This window comes from Carcharodon carcharias, chromosome 8 (assembly GCF_017639515.1).
Source record: "Carcharodon carcharias isolate sCarCar2 chromosome 8, sCarCar2.pri, whole genome shotgun sequence".
Lineage (NCBI taxonomy): Eukaryota > Metazoa > Chordata > Chondrichthyes > Lamniformes > Lamnidae > Carcharodon > Carcharodon carcharias.
In genome coordinates this window covers 158,754,177-158,778,732 of record NC_054474.1, presented here as the reverse complement: position 1 = coordinate 158,778,732, position 24,556 = coordinate 158,754,177, and the positions used below count along the sequence as shown (strand labels likewise).

The following is a 24,556-nucleotide window of genomic DNA, read 5'->3' as shown; positions in this document are numbered from 1 at the left end:
ACACGTACCTCATATTAACCCTGAATGTTAGAGTATAACATAGATATTGTAAATTGTTTTATTTTTCTGATCTTGTATAGTAAATTTTATTTTCTTTGTTCAAAACCGATGGAATCTTGTGGCTTTATTTACTTAGCAAGTGTCTTGAATCTCAAACTTTGTCAAATTTAAAAATGTTATTGGTCCCTAAACAGATCTTACCAAAAACCTGGGGTTCTGGACTAGGATCATCATAATTCTCCTCCATATAACTCTGTTTTGAATGTTGTTACAAATATCTATTTCATGATTCGTATTAATATTTTAGAGGTAATGTTTAGTTCTGGGAAGATTAAAGTTTAACAATAGAATTTGAGATAAATACAACTAAAGCAGCTTGGAGTCTATTACATTTAAGTTGGAGCCATGTTGACTTAAGGGGTTAACAGCTAGAAAGGCAAGATCCTAACCAAAAAATCAGGTGGGCTTACTTCACTGGAGATATGATGTCTATACTGCTTGCAAAGTACAGTCAGAAAGATATTTTGTTTGGGAGTTTAGAGTTAAATTAGTTTAAAGGCATTCACCAAACCTTGAAAGGCTACATAGTCAGAGAGATGGGTCCAGCTTAAGAAGGCTTTCTAGTTTCAATTTATGAGTGTATTACAGCAGGGGAAGAGGTTGGATACCTAAAAGATGCTGCTGTTGGCAGAGTTCAGGCAGGGCTCAAAAAAGCCCTGGGAGCCAACGGTGCAGCTGAGAATTGCAGTTTGGAGTTTGTGTGGTTTGCAGCTCACAGAGAAGCACTAGGAGCTGGTTGGTGCAGTTAGGGCTCAGGAAAAGTCCTGGGGAGCTGAGAAGGGAGCAGAAAGTCACTGGTTCTGTGCTGGAGACAGTTAGGGCTGAGAGAAGCTCTGAAAACCATTTATAGCTCAGAGCAGTCGAGAGACTGGAATTCAGAGAAACCCAGGGGCAGTGCCAGCTTAGTGAAGCTAAGGGTTTGTGAAACAGCTGGAATTATGCAGGTACTTAGGAGGTGAGAGTGCAGCTTTGTGAATCCTGTGGAACACAGTCTCAGGAGGTTGAACCATTGGTAGGTGAACTGTTGTTGAGGCAGTCCAAGTCAGAGCAGATTTTGAGGGAATTTAGAGACTAGATCTTTGAAAATGAGGAACTGAAATCCCTCATAAGGGAGATGGAGTTTTAACGAGACTCTGACTCTCAGTGGTCATTGACGTTGCTGAGAGATCTGTGGGATCCGTCTTGGTCACATCTGCCATTTTACATGCAGTTTGGTGTGTTTAACCAGAGTTTGCCTGTTAATTCAAATTTACCTCATGCTAATTCTGAACGTTAAAGTATAACATAGATATAATAAATTCTGTATTATACAAAGTCAGAAAAGTAAAAGTTTATTGTTTGTTTATAACCGTGGAATCCGGTGGTTTCCTCCTCCTAGTGGGTAACTGGGATTTCAAGATTGGTCTACTCTAAACAAAAAGTTACTGGCCCCTAACTGGATTGTAACAATATGTCCTTGTTCTTTAGTTTGTTACATTAATTTTCACCCAGCTCCCTCTCTTATTAAGCACAATGAGGTAGTCTCTCAATTCCTGTAACTGAGCATCTTGAAACTTTGTCATTTTTCATTTGCTTATTTCATTTCCACATTTTTAACACTGTATTATGATAGCATGATCTAAATCAGCAAGGCGGTCCACCACCTTTAGGTCACCTGTCAACTGTGGTGCAATCCTGAACACAGTTTAAAATATTAGCCGGAATTGGATGTAGCAAGGCATCTATCTAATGGTGCCTGCTGTTAAACTTGCACAATCAAGTTTCAAAATTTTTTACGTGGCAAGTTGATAAAATTAAGAGCTGATGACGTTGTAGCAAAGAAAATAAGGCATTGGGGGTCTCAGTGCACAGGGGAAGCAAAGGTGCATCTCCTTAACATCTCAGATTGAAGGTTGGGGAAATAAACAGTACAAGAACTAAGGCCAAAGTGCAAATTAGAATGGATGAATTTAACATCTAGTCAGGTATAGAAGGAGATACAAAGTGAGAAGGAAGGTTGCATTGAAAGAGGGAAAAGGGAAAGACAAAGGAAGCGTTAATTATAACAATATAAAATTTTAAAAATTATGAGGTTTATAAAATTGTTATATTTTGGGACTGTGTCTTTAAGGTAAAATGAAGCAGAGGGGTATATATTCTGTTCTGAAGTCTGCATGACAGTAGGCCAGGGTGGTTTAATTATTAGAGATTAAAGGGGGCCCAGATTGTTTTACTGGGAGAAGATGCAAGGTGTTTACACTTGGAGACAACAGCAGCAGCCTGTGTGCTAACAGTGAATTGACTGGGAGTCTCCAAAGTCCCAGAAAATTTCAGAATGTCAGATTGTAAACACTTCTGTTTTAAGCAGTCCATGTAGATTCAAGATGGAGAGTTGGACTCTCAAGGATTGCTAATCAGATTTTCTACTTGGATACAAGGTACATGTGATTCATGTTACCATGGAGATGGATTTGAGAGGGGATGGGTCTGTAAGATATCCCTGAAAAGACAAAGTGAGTCTGCCAGGATTCAGGAGGAGAGCAGCTATGGGCAGCAAAATGCTGTGGGTCACCACACAGGATTGCGAGTGGGAGCTCGCACTTGGATTGGAAAGACCAAATTCATGAAGAGTTAAAGCCAGGCTGGAAGATTCACCTAGCTTTAGTTAAAGGGGGAAGTTTCCAGGAAAAGTTGCATTGTGAAAGACAGCTCTGGGGTTTAAAGTTTCCAGGTTGGGAAAGGAAAAAATCAGAAGTAAGCTTTTGGGAGCTAAGAATCCCCTTGGACTGGTTCTAGGAGAATTGAATGGCTTCTTAAAAGTAGTGTAAGGTATATCTATGAATTATGTTTTCCATTATGCTAATAGGAAAAAAGGGGACTGTTCTGTTTTGTAGTTTAAACTATAAGCTGCCTACAAATATAGTGTTTAGTTAATAGTGCTTTTAGTACTTTGTTCACTAGAAGTCTTAAGGTGTGGAATCTTCTTGTATCATCCCTTCAACTATTAACTGGAAGTTCAAAATTCTTTTCAAAGGTTATCAGTCTCTATGGAGATTGACACAATTTCTAAAATTTCCAACAGTTTAAATCTGAGCTGGGCCTGCCTTTTTTTGGTATTAAAGCTAGAACTCAGATAAGGTGCTTAGCACTGGGGGACATGGTGCACACAAAATTAAAAGCTACTCAAATAGAAAAAAGCATCAGACTTAACTTATCCTAATGTACTGACGGAAATGGCTGAAATTAATGATGAATGTTTTCAACAATTTACTAAAATCCAAAGGAGTCAAATAATGGAAGAAAAGTGCACAATGCACTTATTTAAAAAATGATTAACCTCACAATCTAGACACTATGGACTGTTGAGTTTAACCTTCCAGGTGGGAAAATTAATGGAAAGCATAATTTGCAATGATGTTAATCGTCACTAAGAATCTTTGGGTTTGACAGCAGGTGGTCAACACAACTTCAGTAAACAGAAGCCAAATTTGGTAAACCTGACCCTTTGAAGTCACTACAACAATAGATCAGAGAAATCTACCTCCTACCCAAAATCCACAAACAGGACTGTCCCGGCAGACCGATCATGTCAGCCTGTTCCTGCCCCACAGAACTCATTTCTTGCTATCTTGACTCCATTCTCTCTCCCCTTGTCCAGTCCCTTCCCACCTAAATCCGTGATTCCTCTGACACCCTACATCATATCAACAATTTCCAGTTCCCTGGCCCCAACCGCCTCCTCTTCACCATGGATGTCCAACTCCTCTACACCTCCGTCCCCCGCTGGGATGGTCTGATGGCTCTCCGCTTCTTCCTCGAACAGAGGCCCGAACAATCCCCATCCACCACCACTCTCCTCCGTCTGGCTGAACTTGTTCTCACACTGAACAATTTCTCCCACTAACTCCAAGTAAAAGGTGTGGCTATGGGTACCCGTATGGGCCCCAGTCTCTTTATGGGGTATGTGGAACATTCCTTGTTCCAGTCTTACTCCGGCGCCCTCCCATGATCCTTTCTCCGGTACATCGATGATTGCTTCGGTGCTGCTTCATGCTCTCATCTGGAACTGGAAAAATTTATTAATTTTGCTTCCAATTTCCACCCCTCCATCATTTTCACATGGTCCATTACTGACACTTCCCTTCCCTTCCTTGACCTCTCTGTCTCAATCTCTGGTGATAGACTGTCCACCAATATCCATTACAAGCCTAACAACTCCCACAACTACCTCAACTACACAGCTCCTCACACCCCGCTTCCTGTAAGGACTCCAACCCATTCTCTCAGTTCCTTCGCCTCCGTCGCATCTGTTCTGATGATGCCACTTTCAAAAACAGTTCCTCTGACATGTCTTCCTTCTTCCTTAACCGAGGTTTTCCACCCATGGTGGTTGACAGGGCTCTCAACCGTGTCCAGCCCATCTGCCGCGCATCCACCCTTACACCTTCCTCTCCCTCTCAGAACCACGATAGGGTCCCCCTTGTCCTCACTTATCACCCCACCAGCCTCCGCATTCAAAGGGTCATCCTCCGCCATTTCCGCCAACTCCAGCATGATGCCACCATCAAACACATCTTCCCTTTACCTCCCCGGCGGCATTCCTCAGGGATTGTTCCCTCTGGGACACCCTGGTCCACTCCTCCATCACCCCCTACACCTCAACCCCCTCCCACGGCACCTTCCCATGCAACTGCAGAACACCTGCCTCTTTACTTCCCCTCTCCTCACTGTCTAAGGGCCCAAACACTCCTTTCAAGCGAAGCAGCATTTCACTTGCACTTTCCTCAATTTAGTCGACCGCATTTGTTGCTCCCAATGAGGTTTCCTCTACATTGGAGAGACCAAATGCAGACTGGGTGACCACTTTGCGGACTACCTTCCGTCTGTCCGCAAGCATGATCCAGACCACCCTGTCACTTGCCATTTCAACACTCCACCCTGCTCTCATGCCCACCTGACCGTCCTTGGCCTGCTGCATTGTTCTAGTGAAGCTCAACACAAACTGGAGGAACAGCACCTCATCTTCCGACTAGGCACTTTACAGCCTTCCAGAATGAATATTGAGTTCAACAATTTTAGATCATGAACTCTCTCCTCCATCCCCACCCCCTTTCCGATCCCCCCCTTTTTTCCAATAATTTATATAGAATTTTCTTTTCCCACCTATTTCCATTATTTTTAAATGTATTTCCATCCATTGTTTTATCTCTACCTTTTAGCCTATTTCAATCCCTTCCCTTCACCCCACCCCACCAGGGCTATCTGTACCTTGCTTGTCCTGCTTTCTACCCCTAATTAGCACATTCCTTAGATAATATCACCACCTTCAACACCTCTTTGTCCTTTTGTCTATCTCCACCTATCACTGGCCCTCTATCCAGCTCTACCTGTGTTCCTCCCCCCAACCCCCACTTAAAACCAGCTTATATTTCACCTCTTTTCTATTTTTACTTACTTCTGTTGAAGAGTCATACGGACTTGAAACGTTAACTGTATTCCTCTCCGCAGATGCTGCCAGACCTGCTGAGCTTTTCCAGGTATTTTTATTTTTGTTTTGGATTTCCAGCATCCGCAATTTTTTGCTTTTATCATAAGTTACTAGTTGGGTGCTCCAGGGTTCTTTGCTGGGTCCCCACCAATTACTAATTATCTGGGGCAGGACATAGTATTATACGGATATTAATTTGTGCCATGGAGGCAGGATCTTAAAAGATGGAAATAGATTACAACTGGTTTTGATAAGATTGAGGAAATCAGCCCAAGATTAGCAAATACCTTGCAATATTGATAAATTCTGTGGATACACAGAATTTAGGTAAATATCACATGGACATATTTATAATGAAGGTAACAGCAATAGGGAGGGACCTGAAAATGGTCAACAACCTTTCCTCAAAGGTTCAAGCTCAGCATCTGGTTGCTGCAGCCAAAGTGAACAAAGTCCTGGGCTTTACTGACAGGATTATTTAGAATAAAACTAAGGCCATTATAATAAGGCAACGTGAAACTGGGGAAACATCTTATTTGGAGTTTCCTGCACCTTTTTGATCACTTCCACCCCAAGATGATCACTTTGGCTCTAGATAAAGTACAGACGATCCCTCGTTTAACTGCACTGAGCTGTAGAGAAAGGCTTCATGCTTTGAGTTTGGATAGCTGGAGAGGCACACACTTGGGACAGGGTCTGATTCAGCTCTTCAAAATCATTGAAAACAACACACAAATGGATAGATTGTTGGAGGTGATGTAGCTAAGTAAAGCTAGAAACCATCCATTAAATTTAAGTAAGAAGGGAGGGAGATTGGATATGCATCAAGTTTTATTTTTCTCATGGGGTGATCAACACGTAATAAAAACTTGGAGGTCATATTGAGAACTGCCAGCTTTCAGACTTTCAGCTGATCAACAAATTTTTAGAAAACTATGAAATAACGACATCAGAAGGTAAGTCTTTTAACAGAACCAATGGGTTGAGAGATCTTTGGACTGGCACAAGTGCCTTTGGGGGGTTGTAAATGAGTTTCTAACAGACATTTCCTGTCTTGGCTATGGGGCTCTGATCTTTTTTCTTTTTCCAAGTTGTAGTAATGGGTGAAAGTGGTATGAAAAAACGGGTGCGGATATGGGACAAGTCAAGTGACACATAGGTTTAATATAACGTGAAATGTATAATTCAATTCAATCAAAATAATCTTATGTTTTATATGTATAATATACTTAATGTTTGTGTAAGAAATGGAAGTGTGTTAATTTTCAATATATTAATTCCACAAAGATATTGTCTAATGTGCATGAACAATAAAAGAAGCTTTGGTTATAAAGCGGCTTGTGATTCATGCACAGAAACAATATTTGGTGGACGCATTTTTGAAGAATGCAACCAAAAATATCTCAAAAAATACTATTATAAACTAATTCTGAATAGTTTAGATAGAACACACTCCTGGAAATGTCAGATTTTATGTTCCAATCAATTTCAGTTTGACTAAAAAATAAAATTAATGATTCAACTCAACAAACATCAATACAACTAATTGCTCAAAACCAGAATTCTTGAACTTTTAAATGTTCATTAATTTCAGAACAAATCCTATTTAAGATAATTCGTACAGCTTAAATATTAATATTTTGAACACCAGTTTTTCATTTCCTTTTCTGTTGATGATTCAGAACTTGTATATGACACATGACCAACAATTATTTCACTTCTGTGTTTTCTGCATCATAAGATTATACTTCTGCTTCATTTCCCCTTTTCATAAACAATCAATCAACAATATTTTCAGAAAATGTACCAGTTTTATTTTCTAGTGTACCTAACATGTAGAGTTTGAGAGATTTTCTTACATCACTGGATTCCCTGCTAGAAAATAATTACTAATGAACTGCTATAAATTTGAAACAACAGCTTAGTTGTGGCAAAGAAAATCTACACACTCCTAAGCTACAATGTAGAGTTTCAGAAACCGCCAGACCAACTTAATACTGATTTCCAATCAAATTTCAAAATCCTGAGTTTAATAAAATTAACAATATAATTAATTATCCTTCAAAATGTGTGCTCTTCTTTTTAGCTGAGTATTTATTATAATTTACTACTGTCAAATTCTTAAGTCATTCTAGGATATAGTTAAGTGAGAGCCTGCAATCCTCTGGTACCTGACAATTTCTCATAAGCAATGTGTGTAGGCTTTCCACCATGGAAACACAACAAGTACTGGGAAACCCCAGCTGATTTCCCTCCTCTATAATCCAGGAACACTGAGCCCAATTGAGGCACAATGACAGGTGAGAAATTTAATACAGTTTGCATGGTCCAGTGTCACATCTATCCCCCAAAACTATAGAAAAACTGAAACAATTGTTTTATTGAATTATTACTACTTTCACTACACATTCACTTGGAACAGTATATCCTTGCCAAATTAGATGTCAATCAACAATTTTCAAGCTATGATTTATAGCAATGTGTTAAAATTTCTATTCTAATTTTCTTCAACTGGTTATGGCTCTGAATGATACTAGTTTCAGTACTGAGTTTTCCTAAGAAACAGGACAATCTAATTAGATCTACTGTTCTACTGTAGCCACAGAGTACATTCTTTAAAACCATCATCTCAATGGCTTTATATTTCTTGGCATTCAAATACAATTATAATGAGAAGTATTTGTTCCTAAGGTTTACCAGATGTGTTGTATATGCGTATACAAGAAAAACACTACTTCTATCACTTGTTTGGCTACAACTTGCAATGACGAGCTTTTATTCTGGCTGCCATTACCAGTATTTAGTATCTGCACAGAAGGAGTCATCCTTGTGCTATTTAAGCGCACATAACAACTCAGATATATTTTATTTTACTCCAATGTAAGATTGGCATTAACAAAGGAGTGAGAACAAAGTACACTGCATCTAGTGACGTTTGTCTTTAGCCGAATATTAACAACTCTAGGAAAATTTTCCTGAATAACGTGTCTAACAATGATGCAATTCTTTAAGAGTACTTGAGTAGGTACTACATGTTGGCTCCAACAGCATGGTTGAGAACGGGAACTACAGCACCAATAATCAAATTTACACTGGGATACTGCATGGTAAGCCCTTCTGAAACACTAATATGGTGTCCATCATGCTGCTAATGATTTAATGTTCCATTGAGACCTCCTTGAAGACAATGGAACAGAAACAGTGCACTATTAAAAAGAAACAAATAGCACAAATACTCCATTCCTGAGTTAATGTGGATCCTGAAGGTCATCTGCTTTTACACCAACTGTGATATAGTATCTCACTTCAATGCAATAGCATACCACTTACCCTGACCAACTTTACATGAAATGAAATAGAATCTGATCTTGGATGATCCATTTGTTTTAAATTTTTTCTTCAAAGATGAAGATTTATTTGACAAACTGCACATCTTTATAATCAATAAACAGAGAAGTGATCCACCGTATCAGAAAGGGGAAATTCGTTTGATGGTTTTCACTTGCATTAGAAGTGACAAAAAAAATCTGAACTGAAAATATTCCAAATTACTCATAATCTTAAAGCTTCACCTATGATTATGAAGAATATTCAAGACTCCAAAGAAAACTAATGTTTCACCAAATTTAAAGTTTTTAATTCTAAATATGCCAAGTCTTTGTCAAGTTTTCCCAATCGCTTATCCATGATGTACTAAGGAGGTGCTTTAAAATATTCTACAATACAGTAAAAACCATAATTTTTTGATCATAAAGTTGCCTGCTCTAAGATTTTGAACCACTTTCCAACATTCCATGTGTGGTTTGGTTCCAATTATGTTTAAAAACAGGATCTGGCTTCCCTAAGGATGCAGGTTCAATTCCCAGATTACACTGAGTTAGCTAATCTCAGAGGTCGACAATTGGAGCACTTTAATTGGCTTCAGTTCTCTTGACTCACGGAGCCATGATTCATGCTTCTGATTGCTACTCAGTGAATCCTACTGGAGCAGAAAAGCAACAACTATGTTCATAGTGCACATAAACTCATCGTTTACACTCATTTATTCTAACTACCAAACCTTATATGGCACTGGTCACATTAATTAGAGAATATGCCTTATATACAGACAGGAAAATTATACCATGTAAATCACAATATATTATTCTGGGGTGCAAGACTATGTAAAGCCTAAATTTTATTAAATGCTAGTTGATCAAGATGTCAATTAATAGCCTGCAGGTATTATCTGACAACAGTACTGTCTACTGCTGGTGAATTCTTTTGTTTCTTCATCATGTTTTATGTTTTACACAGTATCTTTACAGTGCAGAAAGGCCATCGAGTCTGACTAGCTCTCTGAAAGAGCATTTCACCTAGTCCCACTTGCCCTGCCTTATCCCCGACAGGTGAGGGGAGTTGGTGAGTGCAGAGGTGTTTGTTGTTTGTTCTCCTCAATTTGCTGCGCTCCATGGAGGGTCGCTGCTTTGTAGTGAATCGGTGCCGGGGGGGGGGGGGGGGGGGGGGGGGGGGGGGGGGGGGGGGGGGGGGGGGGGGGGGAATGTGTGCGACAGAATGGGTAGCCAGGATGTTGGGGTCGGCATAAGAGTTCCAGTGATGCACCTCATTACAGTGTTCAGTTTAACATCTGCCAGGCAAATGTAGACTGCAGCTTACATGGGCAGAGGGGGACAAGTAAGGTTCTTTGAGGAAAGGGGAGATGGTCAGTCCTAGAAACACGTACACTTCAAAGAAAGGTAATTATAGCATGTACACAAAGGATAATAATAAACAGGAAATATGCACCAGATATACTGCCTTACTGTAAGTGTATCTTCTGAGGCAGTTCACCCTTGGCCTTGGTCAGACCCCATCTGGAAGACTACATTCAGTTCTTGACACCACACCTCATGTAGAATACATTGGAAGGGGTAGAGTGCAGATTCACAAGAATGATACCGCAACTTAAAAGGGTTAAATTGTGAGGACAGGTCGCATGAACTTGCCTTGTACTCCCTTGAGGATATGAGACTGAGGGGTTATCTGATCAAGGTGTTTAAAATGATTCAAATGGGACACAGAGAAACTATGTCCCCTGGGAGAGGAATCAAGAACAATGGAACATACTATTAAAATTAGAGTGAGGTCATTTGGAAATGAAGACAGAAAGCACTTCCTCGCATAAAGGGTACTAAGATCAGAAGCACACTTAGTCCAAGTGGGTGTGATGTTGATTAAGAGGGCACAGGTGGGTATATAAAGTTGAGATACAGATCAGCCATGATCTAACCAAATGGTGGACAAGGGAGCTGAATGGTCTACTCCTGTTTAAGTTAAGTCTGTTATAAAAGGAAATTATACCATGTAAAATATAATGCATGTGTGCTATCTTCAATTAAGTTGGGGACATTGAAAAACTTGCAAGTTCTTGAAGGAATGAGGCAAAGTAACACTGCACGCTAAGATCGCTTTCTGACTGCAAGGAAGAGAGACAAGAATGCAAGAAAGTGTAAATTATCTCAATTATAATAAAAGTTAATTATTTTAAAACTTTCCAACTTTCTCTTAAACCTTCCAACACCTACACCCAGCTTTGTAAGTTTGCCAAAGCAGAATAAATTTGAGTTGGTAACACACCAGATGAATAAATTGAAGCGCATTGCACTAAAGATTAAATCCAAAATCCTCAATGAGGCAAACAGGTACAGGATTTGAACAAGTCAAATTCACTGACTCCTGAATGAATTCAGTGATCTAAATTTACATAAACTCAAATACATATGCTATGTTAATTAATGGTTCTCTGCTGCATTTTTTTTGCCACTAAACCATGGTGATCACATAACAGTAAGTTACCATTTAGTGTAGATGTCATAAATTCAATGATACAGAACACACTGGTCATCACCTGCCTGCATTTAAACTATTAATGAAAAATGACAGAAAAGCCAAAAATAAATAACTGTTACATAAATTTCACAGTATATATGTTAAAAAAGATATGCTTTATTGAATTAAAAGTCATCTCAGGTTTTGATTGATTATTTTACATGATTTGTGTCTAAACACCTTAATTAGTTACTGCTTGATAATAGTGGTGATAATGAACATCTGAACAAAAACACAATTCAGTGAAAATGTGAGCCTTTCTCTGCAATCTCCAATGGGTTAATTAAGAATAAGCTTCTTTATATTATTTGAGCTGCACTTGTGGATCAAACAAATTAAAGATGATTTCTATCACAGAGTACATGAAAGAATCAATACACAATACAAACAAAATTGGTGCTGGATTGTCATAAAAATGCCATAGAATTGAACAATTCCAGAGACCAAGAAGGCAGAGCTATTATCAAGATTTAAAGCTTAAAAATGGCAGTCTTTGAGAGTCTTTGTAGCACAGTGAGTAAGATGTCCTTTGACCTCCAAGGTCCCAGTTCAAATCTACCTTAGAATCTTAGAACAAAGTGTCTGCCCAAGTGTCCCAACTCAAATAAGTTTGGACAGTGTAATCAGTTTTTGCACAGGCATAGGTCTGCAATAGAAAACCAAGGAAAGCATGCAGCTTCAAAATCTTTCAGACCAAGGTTAATGATGACTGCTCTGGAAAATAGAAAATATCACACTGGTGCACTCTCCTGACTAAAGCAATTATGCACACAGAAAAATGTCACAGAAGCAAGAAGAAAATAGCTCAGCCCTTTTAATCAGCTTTGTCCCATTACACACAACAGGTTTTTCCCAGGTTTGTAGCCGTTTCTGTAAACTATTAATTCTTCGCATGAATCATCTTAAAAAGCAGAGACCAAGCAGTGTAACACAATCCACTCCTTTTGCACGTTAAACAGTTGGTATTTTCATTTTCCACCAGCACAAGTGATTAAAGAAGTTGCAGAAAAAGGCAGATCTATCGTGGTTAAGGATTGGAAATCACTGCCTGAGAGTGTGGCGAAGGCGGGTTCAACTGAAGCATCCAAAAGGGAATTAGACTGTAATCTGAAGAGGAGGAGTATGCTGGGTTACGGGGAGAAGGCGGAATAATAGCACAAAGTGAATTGCTCATTCAATACGCCGACGCAAACACAATGGGCCAAATGACCTCCTGTGATTCTGTGTAATATTAGTTTATTGTGCTAATACACAAGTTTGATGTGCTGGATTGAAAGGTTGCCCCAAATATGCTTAGGATAAAATATCTCTCTGCAAGTCTCCAGAATATTTTTTTAAACCGGCGAGCAGAGAATCCAACAGCTTAGAGTTCTCAGTACAGTAGTGTTTATATTTCTAGGTTAATAAATTGAGAGAATGCAAGTTCTAATCCCACCATGGGTCTTTGAATTCAATTTACAAAAATCTGGCCTATAGGTGACTTCAATCCTACACCAATATGGTTGGTGCTTAACAGCCCTCAGAAATAGAAAGCCAATTAATTGTACCAGACTATGCCATCTTGCTAATGAGACACACATTCTTAGACTTTTTTTCAAATTTCTAATAACCGCTCAAGTACAGGGTCACAAATTAAACTTTTTCTGCACATGCCCAACACTGGGTTCTACTCCCCCAACTATTTTCTTCCTTGTTTAGAATCTTTAAATTTTTCTTACAATATTTTCATTTTTAACTTTACATCGCTGATCCCAAACACATGCAAAAAGCCAAAGTGAAATTCCTAAAAAAGTAATGGGAAAAACATTAATTTTTCACTAAAATTATATCTCAATAACAAAATTCCATCTCTAATAATCATTTATGCACTCATTTCTTCAAAAGACAACTTTTAGGTTGGTAAAGCATCATCAGTCCTTTAGAAATCCATCCTGACTGGCTCTGATTAGCTCAGATTCCTCCCAAGCAATAAGTGATTTCACTCTAGACTCAAGAAGTTTACCAATAACAAATGTAAATTTAACTGGCCTTGAATTTCAAGCTTTTTTCTTATTCCTCTGCCTCTCACCTCATGTATATATAGCCTACCCTGCTGCCTCCCCAACCTCATGATAAGCAACCATGCCCTCAGCCACCTAGGTCCCACCTGTTGAGAATAAAACAACTTGTATTTATATAGAGCCTTTAAAATAGAGGGAAAAACATGGTGTTTCACAAAGATGTAAGAAAAAAATCTGAGCCAGAGAAGTAGATATTAGATGGGTTAACCAAAAACTTGATCAAAAAGCTTGGTTTTAAGAAGGATCCAAAAGGAAGTTAGAGGGGCAGACAGAATTCCACAGATGTGATCTAGGTGGCTGAAAGCATCATTCCTAATGGTGGAAAGGTGAAAAGTCAAGACAAGAGTCAGAGGAGCAAAGGATTTGTATGGCTGGAGGAATGAGATCATGAAAGAATTTGAAACATTGGGAGACTGGGAACCAGTGTAAGTCACTAAGGCCAGGGATGATAGATGAGTGGAAATTCATATAGAATGAGATAAGGGCAGCAGAGTTTTGGATGACTTAAAGTTTACAATGAGTGAAGGATGGGAATTTGGCAGGAAAGCACTGGAATAGTTGAGTCTGGAGGCAGCTGGATATGGGTTTGAGCAACAAATGAGGTAAGATAGTGGTGATGTTACAGAGGTGAAAACAGGTTGCCTTTGTGATGGAGAGGCAATAAGATCAAGAACCTCCATGCAAAGCAGATGTTCTGAAGTGGCCAGCAAAGTGGACAGAATCTGTAGCAATGGAGATTGTTGGGAGGGGTGGGGGGAAGTAATGAGAAAAGATGCTGGCTTCAATCCTTCTACTGCTTAGCAGGAGGAAATTGTAAGTGATCCAACACTGGATGTTAGAAAAGCAGTATGATGACAAAGACAATGAAAGGATTGAGACAGTTAATGAAAAGCTAGAGTTGGATGTGATCGTTTTGTACATGGAAGCTGACTACATGTCTGCAGATGATATCAGAGAGGGGTAGTGTGTAGATGTAGAAGAAGAGGGGTCTTTGGAGGCCACGGTGTAGGTGCTGAAAGAGAAGTCATTATTACAGATGCTCCAGGATATGATTTAATAGGTAAGAGAGGTACCAAGCACCGGCAGTCCTTCAGAGCTGGACAATGGAGGGGGGCCTTTGAATAAGAATGGTGTGGTTGCCTATGCCAAAGGCTGCACAGCTCAAAGGAGGACAATGGTTTTGGTGCCACAGCAGGCACAGAAACTAGACTGGAGAGATTCAAACAGGAAGTCATGGAAGGAGATCTGTTTTTTTTAAGCAGGGTTGTTATGACAGTAGTTTTGAAAGGAAGGGGGCCAGTAAACAAGGAGAATGAGCTTCCAAAATGTCTGGAAGGGAAGTATTTGGTCAGCAGTTAGTGGTGTTATGATCCCAGCTGAGATTACCCAGGACTAGCCTGATCCCAGGGTGAAACCCAGCTTGATAAATCCTAACTTTTAGTGTTTGTTTAGACATGTGGAGAGTGGCTACTGAACAGAGTCACTGGAGTCAGCTTATGAATTTTTAACAAAATATTTATTCAACAAGAAAAAATGAACTATATTAAAATATTCCTTTACCCAAAACCATATCTTTACAGATTTGTAAGGATAACACAAGTTACAAAAGCCAGCTTATACTTTAATGTTCACGGTACATACACAGTCCATGTAAACCAATAGGCAGCCTGTGGTCAGACATACCACACTCTGAAACCAAGTGACAAATGCCATCTCAACCCGATGCTGTGGATCTCTCCTCAACTACCACCCCCCCACCCGCCCAACCCAGACGCTTGTCACACCATGAGCCAACCAGTCTCACTGAATTCTGTCCTTCACTCAAGGGTTTCCAATCTTCACTCTCCATGGCCTCACCTTGAAAACCTCTTCCAAATTGACGCTTTCTCTCAGACACCTTCCTCAAGGATTCACCTCCAGGGTTTACAACTCTCCTTCTGTTGTTCCTCTTCCCTGAGTCACTACACACATTCAATCTGTCGTCCACACACATACTCTCTCACTGACTCAGTGTTAACATATACCTCACTTCACATGCCCATAGCAAAGAGTTACAGACCTTCAGTTGTCTCTTTGGGCCTTCTTGCCTCTTGCAAGCTGTTCTCGCTTTAAAGCTGCTTTCTGCAGCTTTTGTCTCTTTAAATCTGAAGCTTGGAGCCTTTCTCCCTGCCCCTTGCTCTTAACTTCAATTAACAGGACCTTTCCCCTGTTCCACTCTCCTGGATTTTTCTTTTATTTGGGACTGGCTATCTGACCCTTCCAGGTTGCTTCCCTGGCAGCTATCTTCAAAACCAGCTGAACTCCAACAGCTTCCAAAACAAACTGCAGTTTTACTTCTTCTGTGTCTGTGGGAAGGACCTGCCTCTCTGAACCCCTGTTGCTAGGCAACAGTCCAATTCTTCCACCCTTGTCTGTTTATCTTAGCTGCAACAGTCGTAAAAAACCTCATTAGAAATACAGGTACCTTTTTAAAAGTGAAACTAAAACTCAATTTGGCCTTTCTTAACACACAAATACAGGAATACAAATCAAACTTAAGCATTAACTCATTCCTAATGCTCTAGCTCCACTTCATAACAGTGAAAATGAGGGCAAGGGAACAGCGGCTGGGGCGGGGGACAGCGGTTGGGGGTGAGTCTTCAACAAGATGACCTTGGCGAGAGCATTCAGTGAGCTCACCAAGAAACCAGAGAGAGATGAGGGTTCAGGGCTGGGAATGGGGAAAGCAGGGATGCACTAGAAGCAGTGAATGGTGTTAACTAAAGTGACAAAGATGTCCATAAGCTCTGCACACTTCATGTTGAAGGTAAAGGGAGAAAGGGGATGGTTGGGGCGGTGGTGTTAGGAAGGTTTAAGGGCACAGTTTATAATGGAAAATAGAGCTATAATTATCTTTGCTCTCCAGGATGATTCTGGAAGTAGTGGTTGATTTTTAGAGGACCATGATAACAGTTCATGTGATCCAGGAATGTCTGGTTAAACCAACTTTGCAGTAGATACATTGAAGTGAAGGCTGCATCCCTTGCACTGGAGTGTGTGAGGGAGTAACGCCAGAGGAAAATAACAGGATACAAGAAGTTAAGGATTCGATGGGGACAAGAGTGGATGTATGGGAGTTTTTGTGGAATTAGTCTGCTGTAGAAGTACTATGACAAATGAAAAGACAGTTGAAAGGTTGAAACTGCATTTTTAAATGACTTGTGGGAGAATTTTTCCAGGCATAGGCACAGAGGTAAATGGAATTAAGGGAGGGGCATGCGGGTTGGTATATATACAAGTAACTGGTCATAGATGCCCAAAGGAAGAAAGAAGCCACAGGGGATGGGCAAAGGGTGACTGTGAAAGCTGATAAGAAAAGTTTCAGAGGTCAGAAAGTCAATGAATTCAAAGCAAAAAGACGAAGTAGAGCTGACTTAGTAATTTCATATTATTGGTGATTTCATTGGCTGAGGGAGGAGGAGTGAGAAAATATCTTGGGGGAAGAGGCTTCAGGGTGTGAAAGACAATTGGAATTCTGAAAGGAAGCTATGAGATGTGGAACAAGATTTTGTTCTTGAAAGGAGGACAAGGTGCTAGGAGCAGGGGGAAAGACAGCACAATGTGACTTGGTAATAAAGACCACACCATCACTGAAGGAGCCGGGCAAACATCACATTTGCCACGTCAAACCTTCAGCACAATTGAACTTTACAAAGAATTTTGAAAAACAGTCAGCCTATGGTATTTCTTTGTAAGCTTTCCTCAGAATCTTTACTTGATTTGCATCATACAGCTTGGTACAAATGGGCTCTTTCCAGCTTCTTGACAAATCTAACAAATTAGTCTTACTTCTCTGCTCTTTCTCCATAATCCTATAAATGTTTCCTTTTCAAATAACTATCCAATTCCCTTTTGAAAGTTACTATTGAATCTGCTTCTACCACCCTTTCAGGCAGTGCGTTACTGATAATCCTTTCCTCCATCCTCCAGTTTTTTTACAATTATCTGTGTTTGCCCACCTTCTGTCACTGGAAACAGTTTCTCATTATTTACTCAATCAAAACCCCTTGTAATTTTGAACACCTCCACTTAACCTTCCCAGCTCTAAGGAAAATAATTCAAGTTTCTTCAGCCTCTTTAAATAACCAAAATCCCTCACCCCTATCTGGTAGATCTCTTATGTACCCTTTCCATAATACTTCAGGAAGGATGTGATGAAGGCTATGTCCAGAATTAGACACAGTACTCTAGCTGTGGTTTAACAAATGATTTATAAAAGTTTACCATAACTTCCTTGCTAAACTATCAAGTCATTAAGAATTCTACACCTGAAGTTTGAAAAAGTTCTGCAGTACCAATACTCTGGAACAATGAAATCCACTTAAAATATTTTTACATATACCTCTGCGGTTCTACAATCCTGTTTTACAATTCAAATAAATTTGAATATTCAGCTGGTTTTAAGACTGCTGCAACAGGGGTTGTAAAACAATTCTGTTAAGTGTATTTCTGGTTTAATATTCAGCAATCCAGCTAGTACTATCCATCTCATTCCCAATGATCCTATGCCATCCAATTCTAATGTCAACAGCAATTTAAACAATTATTTCATTGCTCCAAAGAATTATAAATTTGTAAATGTATATTTGAAAAAGTATTGCAAGGCTGATATCACTGCACTGTGAAACACAAATAATTTATTATTCCCAGAAAATCCAACTATTTTTTCAAGGATCCATGATAATTACGGTCTCATTAACACATTTTCCATCAATCACAGTTATTATAATGGAGAAAAAGTACAACTGTGTATTACTTTGCAATAGGTATCTTAGGCCATTAGGATGTTGCAAGCCTCCAGTGCTTATGTACATTTTTAATTAATAAACTTTGGTAAATGTAAAACCTATGGATTATGAGACGGTTGTTAATAATTCATTGGTGACTTCAACTAATTTGCTTCCTGGAATTTGCATACAACATTCAATCTTAAAAAAGTTAAGATTGTTACCACAGCACATCATTCATACCAACTCCTTCCTGTCAACTCATGTCTAAAAAAAGGCACTAAACAGATGTATATAACAGATATCATCCTTCTCCTTTCTTGGAATTCAAGCCACATCAAGATGATTCTGCTGCCTACCTAGTTAGAAATATGGTTTAACAAGTTTACTAAATGACCAATCATGCTCTCAAGCTCTTGTTTATTTTTGAGAGAACGCACTAAAAACATTAAAATTAGTTCCTCCAATAGCTTAGTTGGTAAACTTGTAAGTAACTAAGCTAAGTAGACCAGGATAGTTTCAAGTATGTCTGTAGTCTAAAGCTACTGTAAACACAACTGATTCACTTTCTCATTTCCAAATATGTATAAAAGGATCTTTCCAATGCTATGGCCTACAAGGATGTTAAAGATTGATTACATTTGTTGAGATATTTAGGCACAGCTTGTGAATATTAGACATGGGTATGGTCGTGGTTACTGGCTGAATAATAAAGAAGCCTGGGCTCATAATTTAGAGAACACAAGTTCAATTCCCACCATGGCAGCTTGAGAATTCAGTTTAAACCACTGGCCTAATCTAAGGGAGTAAATCTCTTTCCATTATGGTGCATTTTCAACAACAAACCACTAAACAAAATCTAATCTAATCCAAGATGAGAAACATACACACAGTGGACAATTAAAAGCTTGTTTACACTGAAGGAAAGTGTGTGTGAAATAATTGTTTCAAGAATCAATCCACACTTCAAAACTAAGCAGCAACACGCGATCACAGCAAGTTGAGTCAATTAGTCTCTTTTAAAGACGTAAATAATAATTTCACAATATATCAACTGTTGTATCAGCCATTTCACACTTTTCAAAAGTAAAGCAAGCACTGGCTGCTACTTACAAAATAAACTTGAGATATTTATTATTTTCCTTTACATGTAATTGCGTAGCTTTGACTTTAAAATGTAAACTTCAACATTAATAGCACTTGTATAACGCATTCTTGCTCAGTTTAACTGAAGACTACTTTCACTGCTCCTGTTTGATATACGCTGAAATAAATTTTAGCTCCTTAACCAAGTATTATCCTGACTGAAAACCTAGTTGTTGCATTTTCATATTGGTTTACAGATAAAGATTCTATTATTATACTTCAGGTAACTATCCATTAAAAGTTACACAGTCTAAAAGTGTACTTTTAAAATTCAAAGAATGAATGGGTGTCTTACTTATTAAAACTAAGTGTTCAAGATTTGATAAATGTTCTGAGTTTACTGACAAAATGAGGTCTCTCCCTTCTTCTCCAAATGAAAAGTAGAATTGGTATTATGAGTTCAACAGTTTACTTGAGTAGCATGTCCAACATGAATGGGGAAAAAAAGTCTGCAAAATAAAGCTGCAAGTTCAAGGTTTTTGTACACTACTATCAGGCCATTTGGACCAATTGGTCTATGCTCTTGTTTACGCTCCACAAAGTTTCCATCCACCCCATCAGCATACCTTTCTATTCCTTTCTCCCTCATGTGCTTATCTAACTTATCTTTAAATGCTTCAATGCTATTCTCCTCAACGACTCTGTGGTAGCAAGTTCCACATTGTTAGTATTCTCTAAGCAAAAGAGTTTCTCCTGAATTCCCTACTGGATTTATTAATCACTATCTTACATTTATGATCTCTAATTTTGGTCGCCCCAACAAGTCAAAACATTTTCACCAATTTTATTCAACCCTTTCATTACCTTAAAGACCCTCTATCAGGTTGTGCCTTAGCTTTCTTTTATCGAGGGCAAAGAGCCCCAGCCTATTCATTTATATAATGCAATAGTTATAAACTCTCAGTTCTGTTATCATTCTTTTGAATCTTTTTTGTGTCTTATCCAACACCTTTACATCATTTATAGAAAATGCAAACCAGAAATGTGCACTGTATTCCTGGTGTGGTCTAACCAAGGTTCGAGGTAGGATCCCTAGTGCCTAGTTTGGTCTTTTTATGCCCTGTTTAACCTGTGTCCCAACTTTTAGTGATATGCATATTTGTACCCCAAATCCCTTTGCTCCTAAACGCCATTTAGATTCTTAATATCAAAGCAGAAACGCCAGTGCTAGGGAATGGAACTCATCCAATCTGCCCAAATTTTAGAAAAGCAGCAATGTTAAATTTCCCACGTCTCACACCAACCACCCTGAGTGACTGTGTCAACTTGAACAAGATCATTGGCCGTTTCTATCATTGACCTACGTCTGCTAAAATCTCCCTAAAGTCATTTCAAGTAAAATCTTTACAATATCAGAAAAACTAAAAATTCATCCTGCTATGGAAAGTTGGATCAAAACCCAAATTCCAAAGGTGAAAAAAGAGCAGTAACCAACTGTCCATCTAGCACCCCCCAGTAATTTAGAATTATAAAGTGTTTAAAATCCTAAAACTTAAAGGCTGCTTTAGTCTTATTAGTTAATAATTTAGGTTATTGATTTACTTGAAAATAGAGCAATGGATGATGGGTGAGCTAAAAAGATACAATTTGGTCAAGGAGTTTGAATCACATAATAAGTGCTTAGTTCTCATCATCACAGGCGAATTTATGTTATTTTGAAATGTTGTTTCAGGGATTATTCACAGAAGGAGCTGATCTTTCATGATATTTCTTGCTGTATATCAGAGGCGTCAACCATATCACTCCTAGTATTATTTAACGAGGAAACATTTACGTCTGGGATAAAAACAAAATGCTGGCAAAACTCAGCAGGTTTGGCAGCATCTGAGGGGAGAGAAAAACAGAGTTAAAGTTGAGTCCAGTATGACTCTTCTTCCGAACTTGGGTTTGGGCCCTTTTAGAAGGTTGCAATGATCTTAAAAACAATGCAGGGTGTGTGAAACACAAGAGGTGGGATTCATGCATTGTCTTTCGAGAGAAGTCTCAGGTATCAGCAGTCCAACAACTTCAGGCTCCAAAGAACAGCCATGTTGGGCTCAAAATGTTAACTTTGTTTCTCTCTCCACAGACGTTGCCAGATCTGCTGAGTTTTTCCAGCGTTTTCAGTTTTATTTCGGATCTCCTGCATTTGCAATGTTTTGTTTTTATTTTATTTTGCATCTGCTGTCCCCTCATGAACAGGCTTAAAGGGGCTGCATTGAGAAAAGCTATAAGCTAAGGTGGAGTTATGTTTAACTCAGTTGTCCCTTATAAAGGACAAAGATACAGTCACTTATATAGACTTTGGTTCGAGGTGGGGAGGGAGTGCTCTAAAAAAGCAAATTCTAAGAGCAATTTAAAGAGCATTTGTTGTGCTGAGGAAATGTCAGATCAGGCACGATTTACTACTGCTTTACTGATATGATGCATACTATGTAGAAATGTAACATTTCCTGTTGGTGGGCATGCTAAATGCAAGTTAGCCAATTTCCTGCAGCATTACTGACCATAAAGCAGATCATTTAAATAATGATTGAGGCATTAACTTAACAATACATTGTTTAGCTATGGAGCTAGCTGTTTTTAAGCTGATCGGTGGCTTTAAAATTGCCCAGTCTAATTGTTGTAAATCCTAGGGTTAAGTGCTGTTAGCGGATTGGCAGATGCAGGGAAATTTTTGGTTCAAAATCTAAAGCACCCCACATAAAATAGATCCCTTTTTAAAAAATCCTTAAGAACTGCTATGGTGGACTGTAGATATGATAAAAGTATTAAAAGCATATAAACACTAATATTACTGTAATATATCATAAAATACTAAAGGTCATAAAATCATCATGGATTCAACTGTAGGCTATTTCTTGATCTATTACAACCGTTAACTAATTTAATCATTAAAATCATAATACCATCAATAGTAAAGGCAGTCAGTCAGTCTTCTGAATGACAGATACAAGAGAATAAACTAATTATCAAAAGTAAGAGACTGCATTTAAAAATATGCCCAGGAATAATGTCAAGGCAAATGTATCATTCAGATCACTGTTACAAACTACTTGTTCACTTATGAGTCATTGACGTTATAGCACCAGGTCAACTAGGGATGGACAATAAATGCAGCCATGCCACCGTCACCCATATCACACCACTAAATAGAAACAAAATGGCCTAGGAGCAGATTATAGCGACCTTGTCAATGACGTTGTAATGACATTCACAAAATGCGAACTGTATTCTCACTGGTTGTGAAGTTCATGGTGGTGTTTCCAATTTAGTTAGGTTCTGCTTACAACAGCTTCCAGGAGGTTGACAGCAATTATCATTCATCTGTAAATATGTCCACTTTAAAGGGTTACCAGATACATGTGATGGAAAAAGATCACAAACCAAGTGACTATACAGAATACAGATAGATATGTGTTAGGTAGTTTTACTTGCTCATGTTTAAAACTTTCCCCACTGCACAGAAGTATCACACCCAATCACTGGCCAGAATATTTACTGCTGTTGATTATGTGATAATTGAAATTTAAATTCTTAAGTAAATCACTTGAAATTCACTAGAATGCAATCTTTTTTTTTACCCAAAGACAAATTCTGATCTCCCACAAAGAGTTAATTATACGATATCCCTAACTTCTCTACACCGTTTACAAACCCCAATTTTTTTTTCCAAATTACGAGTAACCATTTCAATCCAACTGGATTTAACTTTGGTTTCAATCTTTTTTTAAACGAATCACGTCCCAACCTTGTACCATAAACATCATTCGGCGTCCCCAGGTAGACAACCAAATTTTGCATTATTAGCAAGGTCATTTTCTGGCTTTGAAGAGCAGTTTCGGCTCCCTTCAGCAAAACACCATTTCTCAGCGATGACCTCTGCGCCCTTATTGGTTCACCTCGATCCCACCGGCGTATATTGGGACCTAATACCTTCTGGCAAAGCCCCTTTCCAGAAGAATCTAAATGCAGGATAGGTTCGATACAGCCAAGCATTGCCATGCGTATCCAAGGCGTGAGAGGCAGCATTTCTCCTTCAGGATTTACCCACATTACTAACGGGGGGAGAGAGAGAGAGAGGAGGAGGAGGAGGAGGAGGGGGGGGAAGGAACAGTAATAACTTGCAACCTATTAAAATACCTTTGTCTGCCATGGTCAGGTGCTGAATGCATACACCCAACGACTTTCTTCTTGCTTAACGTACCATTTCACTTCCTCTGCCTTTGACAATAAATTCTCATGTTTTTTTTTAAAGGCAAAAAAAAAATTAAGCCACCAGAGAGAGATGCTGCAAATTTCCAATTCAGTCAGGTTGGATCGCAAACAATTCAGCTTATTTGATCTCCTCTTGGCTCAGACGGTCGGTTCGCCTCTGGTCAGGTTTTTTTTAAAAAAAAAACACAAAACGGTTTTAACCATAATAATAAAAAAAAAACCCACAATAAAATTAAACAACCTCCTTCCCTCCCCTGCCGGGTTTGCATCCAAGCTCGAGTTAATATTTCCAACCGTCCGATCCATTCACAAAAAATAAAAATGCGTTTGAGGATATAAAACCTGTTAAGTGTTGTTTTCTTTTTTTTAAATAAAAACCACAAGTCATTATTGATACGGTTAATAATATTTCTACAAGTGATCCACAAACAAATGGATCGACCTCCCTCCCCAGTGCCTCTCTCCACCAACCCCCCCCCCCCCACCCAACCGTCGCCGATTTTGAGCTGAGGGGGGAAATAAATCCCAACATTTTTATATTGCATTAAACAGCCGAGAAATTTACTAATAAAAGACCCTATTTTTTAAAAAAAAAAATTTCCCCCCTCCTCCTGTTTCTCACTCACCCACAGCTCCGTTCCCCAGCTCATGGTTGGCGGGCGATTCCAGAATTAAGATGAGAAATAATCGAGACGAGATCTCAAAGCGATCAGGCAGCCGATAAAAGGCACGGCACCAAGTGCCGATAATCCGCCAGGGCTCGGGGAGGAGTTGGTTCCGAGGGAGGGAGGGAGGGGGGGCTTCGGGCTTTATTTCCCGTTCATGGTCTCCCACCGGCCTCTTGTCCCCGCAACTCTTGAAGCTGCCGACAAATATGGCCAACAACGTCTGACAGGGCGGGAGCGGGACGGGAGCGCGCTCCGGCGGGGAGGGACCGCGGCACTTGGGGGGAAAGAGGGGGAGGGGGGGGGGAAAGAGGGGGAGGGGGGGGG

The 24,556-nt window shown here is 39.3% G+C and overlaps 1 protein-coding gene across 1 annotated transcript in view; it reads right to left on the bottom strand.

The window, feature by feature from the left end:
- Positions 1-24,348, bottom strand: part of LOC121281570 (formin-binding protein 1) — a 274,207-nt gene extending 249,859 nt beyond the window's left edge. Inside the window, exon 1 of the mRNA XM_041194555.1 lies at positions 24,191-24,348. Coding sequence (XP_041050489.1) covers positions 24,191-24,214 — 24 coding nt within the window. The 5' untranslated portion in view covers positions 24,215-24,348. The remainder of the gene's footprint in view (positions 1-24,190) is intronic.
- Positions 24,349-24,556: the final 208 nt, after the last annotated feature.